This window comes from Dipteris shenzhenensis, chromosome 6, assembly GCF_047967505.1.
Source record: "Dipteris shenzhenensis isolate YYH24624 ecotype China chromosome 6, Dip_SZ_1.0, whole genome shotgun sequence".
Classification (NCBI taxonomy): Eukaryota; Viridiplantae; Streptophyta; class Polypodiopsida; order Gleicheniales; family Dipteridaceae; genus Dipteris; species Dipteris shenzhenensis.
In genome coordinates this window covers 57,221,158-57,229,631 of record NC_141601.1, presented here as the reverse complement: position 1 = coordinate 57,229,631, position 8,474 = coordinate 57,221,158, and the positions used below count along the sequence as shown (strand labels likewise).

At 41.5% G+C, this 8,474-nt stretch overlaps 1 protein-coding gene across 2 annotated transcripts; it reads right to left on the bottom strand.

Annotated features, from left to right (window-relative positions):
• Positions 1 to 3,783: 3,783 nt before the first annotated feature.
• LOC147901398 (uncharacterized) lies at positions 3,784 to 6,729 on the bottom strand. Of its 2 annotated transcripts, none has more exons than XM_087375947.1 (2): positions 6,298 to 6,729; positions 3,784 to 4,955 (listed from the first exon to the last, which is right to left on the bottom strand). In XM_087375947.1, exon 2 carries the CDS (start codon positions 4,870 to 4,872, stop codon positions 4,111 to 4,113), a length of 762 nt encoding a protein of 253 aa, XP_087232073.1. In that variant the 5' UTR covers positions 4,873 to 4,955; positions 6,298 to 6,729; the 3' UTR covers positions 3,784 to 4,110. The 2 variants fall into 2 exon arrangements, with proteins under 2 accessions (XP_087232073.1, XP_087232074.1); XM_087375948.1 differs by having other exon boundaries at positions 3,784 to 4,952.
• Positions 6,730 to 8,474: the final 1,745 nt, after the last annotated feature.

Below are 8,474 nucleotides of genomic sequence, written 5' to 3'. Positions count from 1 at the left end.
CGTGCAAACTCTCAACCCCAACCCCTTAAAATAGTATTAAATGTAGTTATGCCCTATAATAAGTCAAGAGAAGCTGAGCTTTGTGCACTCACTTGAAACCTTAGTTTTTACGAGGGTAGATTGACTAGTAGTGAGGCTACCATGTGGGCACCAAGGTGGTTGCCACATGGACTGTTAGAAATAGACCAACAGAGGGTACACACTGCGGAAGATTGATAGAATAGCCCAAGAGCTCACACTCACTAACTTCTTAAACTTATGTGCATCAAATAGATGTGCAGACTAGTAAATAGACAATGATCTAGCCAGATACCTAGGAATAGCCTTGCTCGTCACGCCAAGCCCAGGAGATCAGAGACCAGGAACCTTCCGCAAACTGAAGGGTGAAGTCCTTACCAAGGAGGAAGGAGCTCTCACATTCAATTGTGTTTATGTAGCTTGGACTTAGTGTAGATCAGGTCAAATGACTTCAGGTCATCTACAAGCTCCCATGGATTCTAAGTTACCCATTTCAAATTTTGGTGAGTGTAACTATCCTATATGGAAAGTGAAGATTCATAACCATCTAGTAGCCAGGGAAATCTTGGAGGTGACAAAAGGCATCGAGATCAAACCTGCGGAAGTACTGGGCATCACAGGGAAAATAATGATTGCACATTCAATGATACCTCACACCCAACTGGTAGATATGGCACAAGAGGCATGGAAGATCTTATAGGATCTCTATGAAACCAAACATAAGGAGGATCATCATGCTTCAAAATCAATTGTTCAACCTGAAGTTAGATGAAGGAGAGTCAGCCCATGATTTCCTAGTGAAATTGAAGATTCTCAAGGATCAACTCACGGTGAGGCATGCTCCTGGTCAGTAAGCTTCCGAGGGGCTACTTAGTGTTGGTATCTCATCGCCATTGGAGAACACATTCGAGGAGTTGGGTTTGTTGTTGCTTCATGAGGAAGCACAAACGAAGCTGTATGATGGAAAGGAGGATAACAATGGCGACAAGAGGGCTCTCATAGCCACGAGCAAGAATGGCAAATGGAAGCCACAAAATATTAAGGATGCCAAGGAATGACCGTAGGGACGCTCCTAAAAGTAAAAACAAGAAGAAGAGAGAGAACTAGAAGAAATGCTTCTATTGTGACACCCCTGACATTTTGCTAAGGATTGTAGAAAGAAGAAGGCTAACCAAGCGAAGGAGGACGACTAGTCTGAGACGACATCAGCCTATGTGGTAAGAGACAAAGTACTCTTAGTCACGATACCATGTCCCATAGAGATAGAATTTGTAGATCTAAGTGCAACAGTATTCATGAAAGGCATCGAAGAGTGGAGCATTTGTGGTGGAGGACGGACAGTGTTGCTCAACCATGGGATCTAACGACCAATCTAGGACTACTTGCAAAGATGGAGGAGCTCACTCAGAGATGGAGGTTGAAGTCACCAAGGGGAGCATATACACAGACGAACACAAAGGTAGGAATGAAGAGGGTACTTCTAGGAGGTACCTGCCTTGTCTTAATGGCAAGCATCCAAACCTAGTCTCCAGGGTATCTATCTCAATATGTTTCATTGGAGATTTAGTAGATTGCTTTGGAATGAGCGTTTGTATAGGTGCTCTCAGCTGTATGGAGGATGAAGGATGAAATCCTTCTTTACAGACAGAGGGGGATCTCTCATTGAGAAGGGTTTGGACCCTGCTGCAAGATTACTCTTGAAATTAGCGACAAAGACTTCAACGAGTTCGAGTTATTGATTAAAGCGAAGGTGATGAGGAGGCTTCTCTAGGCAATTCTTGTTACAAAACGCTGGAAGGACCAGATGGCAATCCTGTCAAAGCCTTGACGGTGGAGACGTGGCATCTGGATGAACGAGCACAGATAATTGTGCCCATGGAAGATCAGTGGATGACACTATTACCGCAGAGTTGGCTAGAGGGATTGGATCAACGTCGATCAGCCACAAGCATGTCACTGTGCAGGAACCAAGGACTAGAATGCGGATGGCGTCGGTTGTATGTTGGGTTGAAACAGACCTAAAATCTTTGGTACCTCGCAAGATTTCGTGGTCGTTATCTTCTGAGGGGGATGACTATCTTTGGTGGCTGAAGACTCCAGAGATTTGTAACCTGGACCACTGATTGCATCAATATTCTAGACTAAACCTAGTTGTTCGTGAACGATATGGAGAAGTTCTTGGACATACTGGAGGTGTAAGATATAGGACCAGATAAAGAAGACATCCTTGACTTGTTCCTAAGAGCTTCTACAAAGGAGCTGATGGACTGGTTCTTTAACAAAGGTAGGGGAGGGGTTGAGGCTACCATGTGGGCAGCAAGATAGCAGATGCAGATGCAAATCCAGCAGATAAAGATCCTGTGTAAGGTTGATGTGGGGCGGCCCAAAGGGCCACCAAATTCTGCCTTTGAGGGCTGGCTGTGGGGCTGGAAAGAGCCCAGCCATGAGCTCAAACGAAGGGCACAAAGTTGCTGCAGCTTGCAGGGCTGCAGCAGTGTACGGCAGGAGCAACAAGTCTCTACATCAAGTATAGTGCTCAGTAAGGCAAGCTGTATAATAGGTACAGCAGCAGGTACAGATAAGAAAGCACTTGGCTCTAGTAGACTGGTCGACAGTCTGCTGACTCACACAGGGCCTTATATAGGCTATGGATCTGGAGCAGCAGGTCAACTGACCTGGTTGCCTACAGACTGGGTCAGTTGACCCTGGTCTATAAAATTTACCATCATACAGAGAGTACTTTGTAGGAGCCCAAGTTGCTGACACTTCCAGGGTCATTCACACTTCAAACACCAAAAACAAGTCAATTTCCTAAATGGAGAAAGCAATTCGTAAGTTCTAAAATTACCCTTTTATAGTGACATCTGTACAACCATGTTGAGAAATAGAGATGAATTTGATCCAGACTATAAATTTGACGACTTCTCTTTCTTTCAAATCGTAATAGAACCGTTTGGATAAATGAAAGTGTACACAATTAAGCCATGATTTTCACCAACTACATAGATCATAAATGCAAGAAGCCATGTGTATCTAAGTACTAGGCACACCAAGGGGGCAGCGCAAGGAGACCAGGGAAATTGCGAGGGCTGTAGAGTAAGAGAAGACGGTTTACCTCAATTACACAAAATGACCCGAAATTCATTTTGTATATCCAAAAAAGCAGTTGAGAAGTTCCTAAAATTACTCTACTACACGATGTTTGTAGGCTAAATTAGGGGAGTCGATTGCCATTTCGAGACAGTACAGATGAAGTTTGATGCAGGATATTCAATTAGATTCTCTTTCTGGAACTCATGCTTCAACAACTTAAGTATTTCATTAAATGACTGGTTTGAATGGCACAAGAAGTCTCGCGTATGCACACACTTGCACGCTAGACAATCCTCTTAAATGATAACACATAGGAGAAAACTGAGAACAGGTGAGGTTCATGCACAAGAACGTCATAAAGACATTTGAGACCTCCTCAAGAAGATAAACAACAAATCCACATACCATCTGAAACATCAAGATCGATGAGTAGAAATCGCTCAAGCAGAAAAAACGTTCTTGTTCATAATGGCACACTCAAACTAATTCATTGTTAAAATCTAGGAAGCATTCCAAACATGGACGGCTTGGACTGTATTGCATACCACCTTTGCATCACAACTGTCAAACTGGAGGATGCAATTTCCCTTGAATTCAGCTCTTGACAAAACTCCCTGAAAATTTTGCACTTTTCCTAAGAAAACTCAAAAGACATGAAGAAATCCTTTGTCATCTTGCAAAGAAGGCAAGATATCACTTCCTTTAAAAAACAGGACAAGTAGCATGTCAAGTGTGACATTTCAGACCTATTACTTGGACAAGATCTGTAATCACTTTGTTAAACTAACTGAGACCCAAGACTGGAATTGATGTCCAATAGTTGTGGATAACAGATCTTGCCATGTTCTTAATACAATAAATAATAGACCTGCCACATCCTTAGATGGGCTTGCATATTCTAAGATGGAATTTGCTCGGGAAGAGCTGCTTGCCTTGCCTGAAAGACTCTGAAGTTGCATTTGCATACAGTAAATGATCAGAAGTATACAAACAAGAAACCTACTCAAGCTCTATTTTCAAGCTTTCAAGCACTATGGGTAGTTCTTTATCAACTCCTGCAGGGACAAATGTTACTAGGATATCTGGCTGATCTAGAAGACCTAACTCCGCTAATACATCACCGATTCCAATACGAAAAATAGTTTCTTGGAAAGTAAATTCTGGGCTTTTGACTCTTCTGGGCTCATGGAAATACAATCCTGCAAATTCAGTGCAGGTGATTGGTGTCTGTTCATTGGCAAAAGGTAAGTCGATGAAGACATGAAATGACAATGCTTTCTGTCGAAGCAGTTTCAGCTGTACTGTTAATACTTCTTCCAGCTCATCCTCGGACGCAATCAAACCCATCCTTGGTCTTGTCAATCTTGTCGTGAAAGGTAACCCTTGCAGCAATACCTCAGCAGGAGATGCTCCAAGGTCATGTAATGGAAACCTATCTCCATTAGCTTTTGCAGATAGGTCCACAGAATGAGGCCTCAACAGCATCGTATCGACACACAAGACTTCAAACAGTGCTGAAAAACCTACAAGTATAGCACAGCGCCTTGTCACTTCTATTTGTGTTTGTCTTTCACCTTTTATCCTGGCACCTTTCACATATGACTTGCTGATGCTACAGATCTTGTCCATATTTGAGCTGTGGAGTTGTGGCAATTTGTTGTTTGATCCAATTAATCTCATTGTCATATGAGGCCACACTCTACGAGGCTTGTTAAGAAGCACTCTCCCTGGTAAGGCATGTGGGCTGCTTATGGTGCTCATTTTTAACTGAGGGCTTAGCCCGCAAAAACTCCAAAGTGTGCCCTCAAAGAGTTTCTGAAGGAGACATTGTGCATTTGTTCCTACTGAATAAAATTGCTAGCATTAGCATACATAATGCCTTCCACAACTAGTAGAGAAAGCTGTTCAAAATTAAAACAGGCTATGAATAAAATTGCACCTTTATCTTAGTATGCTGGCAAAATAGTAATATTTTATATCTTATAAACTTCAGAGCTTACTGTTCACAAAATGGGAAAAAATATTTAACCATGCACATCATATGCACCTGCGCGCTGTGCACACACACACAGGACGGGGGGATACGTTTATCCAAGCAAGTGTTGACATGTAAATTACCGATAGTTATCCCTGTGGGTAAAACCCTTTAGGGCAGATTGTGCACATTGATAGCATTTGGCCTATACGAAGAAGGGCTTAGATGATTGGAAAGATGGGGAATAGGCAAAATAACCAAGCATTAAGCAAAGAGGCAGTAGAGATGGTGGTGTAACTTGATACACACTGAACGGGCATATCTCAAGGAATGTGTCCCGGCGCTTGAAAAGGATTGAATCTGACAACCTCAAGTTTGATCACATGGGATCAAACGGCAGCTCACCATCGCTTATACAACACCGCTGGAACAGATGGGAAGATGGACTTCCATTATTGAACTGAGAAGAGCATGCTCAAAGGGGAAACCTTCTGAATCTTTTTTGGGACAGAGGCAATACATGGTGAAGCTGTGCGAAACCACAAAATCTTTAAAGCTTTGAAGGATAAGGCCACCCTTGATGCTTGTTCAAGTAAAAGCCTTATGGGGTGCATTTGAAGTGTTCAAGTTCTCAGGCTTTTGTGCATCTCCCCGATCATAGAACGAAGACCGTATATTTATGGCAGATGTGCGATTGAAATAGCGCTGCACGTTGTCATGCTATTGTCAGCTAGGGCAGTGGTAATGGAAAGTTTCCTAAGGTGTTCCTTAACGACATGAGTTCGCACAGCGATACTTTCTCGAAAAGAAGAGTGTTCAAGGCCCTCATACCCTCATATTTTAACACCTATGATACAACTTTCCCCATACTTGGAAAGCATTTGGGACATAATTGTTGGACCTTTAACGCTGATTTCGGCCTTGAGTTTCTAATGGTTTGGTCTCAAGTCGCTGTCAGTCTATTTGAAATAAGAAAGACTGCATGCCCTCAACTTACACAAACCTAAAAAGTAAAATTTCCATGGCAGAAACGCAGCAAAAGACATCCGCCCAATTTATGCCTCCGGGGGAGAAAGAAAACCGGGTTACCCTGCAGTGTTAACGTTCATAAAGAAAGACGCAGAATTAACGTTTTACAAAGACTATAAATATGTCTTAAAACACTGCAAAGATGTACACCTAGAACGTGCAATTTCACAAATTTTACGTACTTGTGTGTGGAAAATGCAGGTAACGAGGGTATCAGCTTCCAATGCTTTTTAAGAGCTCCTTCTATGTTACCAAAAAGATCCCCACGACATAAATGCAACCTCCAACACACGACCCAATGTTTTGTTGCTCGTTCTTTGTGGGCAGAGAGAAGGTTGCTGTCTCTGAGGATGCCGCCTTTGTGTGCCTGGAATCAGACACTGTTCAAGATCGACGATTGTATGGTATAATAGCATATTCTTCTCTAGGCATTGGCATCTTGTTGATGTCTGCAGCCTTGATATTTCACTTGAGCACAACGACCCTTCTTTTCTATCTTGTTTAGGAGGAATAGGGATGTAACTCGAGAAAGTGTTGTGTAAGTTAGCCCATAGGTTTGAACCTTCTGTGATCAAATGCAATGGTCGCCATTGTAAGTCCTTGGGATCTATGTATTGCTCTTGCTTTTGCTGGGTGTATTAGGAATTGCTTGCGCTTGATTTTGTTGCTGAAAATCCTTGGTGATTTGCTATATTGGTGTCCATATAAGTGCAATTGTCTCGTCGTATAGTGACAGCTGTCATAGCAAGTTTTCAAACTGATGTTGGCATTTTGAAAGAACACCCAAACAACTGATTGGTGGTCTTAATCGCTTGCATGCTAAAATATACCATCTGCACTGTTGCTAAGACCATCAAGAATATCTATGTTACTTCCATGTAGTTCAATTATCATTCCTTTCCTTTAGTGCTAATGTTTCGTGAAGGCCAATTAGTGCTTGTGTGTCCTTTGGAGCCTTGACTTTTCTATGCATTGTGTAGCATGTGAGTTGTTTTTGGAAACTTTTTAAAAACGTGAATGTCCTTTTGAGCATTCATGAAGAAGAGGTGTGGAACATAAGTGTCTAGGGCTGGCTTGCTATTCAAGTAGTCCAAGTCAGCTTTAGTATGCTGTACAATTCTAAACGTGTTTAAGACGTTCATGAAACTGATATCTCTTTGTCGCATCATTGTTCTTAGCTCATAGCACTGGATTTTTTTTTGCCAATACGATTGCTCGATCAGGCTAGTCATTTTGACTAGGATATTGAAGATCCAACTATCTCGAATGGGACTTGCCTAGCAAAGGTCACTACAAAATATGACATCAAGGCCATCAAATTCTTCCATTGCATGTGCTTGATTGAACAGAGTCAATTGTCAATTAAGTTCAACATCTTTAGCGGTGCCTTGTATAAAAAACTAGTCATAGTTTTTTATATGTTGCACTAAGATTGTCAAGCTTTTCGCTTATAAGATTTGCGTTGCTTTGTGCCATCAGTAAAAGGTGTAGTGTTGAGTGGCTCGTTGTCCATTTGATATTGAATGCAGATTTTCCTGTGTATGCCATTAGCAAGCTATTGGGAGTTTGATGTCATTGTCAATTGTTTGTGCATAATCTAGGATGCGCAAGGCAAATGTTTTACTTTTGTCAACATCTCCAGCCAGGAACAAGTTGATAGCTCCTTACGGGCCAATCTTTTTTGGAGCCTTATGTTGTTATGTAGCAAGCATTGCTCAATGTTTTTCTTATTGAATTGTGGAAGTCTTTGTTCGGCATAAATGTGTATGTTCTATGTGTTTTGTAATTACAATCTTGTTGAGGCCTAGGTTCTCATATATCTAGGCCAATGGTCATATCTAGATCGATTATTTGATGGTGTATAAGATGATTTCGTGGAGCCATTGTCTCTGTTGGCAGGGATCACTACATTGATGAATTTATTTCTATTTTGGTTGATGATATCGATGTTTTCTTGGTATGCCTTGGGCTATATGCTTCCAATAAGTAGAATAGTTTCCTCGGGTTGCCTAAACAAAAGATGTAGCAAGCAGTTCTTATGGTAGAAGTGAGTTGGATCTTTGTGCTAGTTGAATTACACAAATCATATGATGCATGGCCATTTTAGTTTTTTTCTCTTGCTGGCTATTGTTTTGTAGTGCGATGCGTACTCTACAAGACAAAGGTGTTGCAATTCACTTTGGCGCTTGCAATATTTTTGTATGATGTCTTCATAATAAATGTTGTTGTTGTCATTTAACAGGGTTAGCAAGGCTGCTTTTCTTTTCAAGAGCAGCTTTCTTTCCTCTTAAAAGTTGGTATTGATGAAGATAACTTCTCTTCAGGAGCTTGTTAGTGGCAATCCAATGCAATGTAAGTG

What these genes read in the sequence shown, in the direction of transcription:
- LOC147901398 (XM_087375947.1), bottom strand. Translation starts at nt 4,872, where the DNA reads ATGAGCACCATAAGCAGCCCACATGCCTTACCAGGGAGAGTGCTTCTT.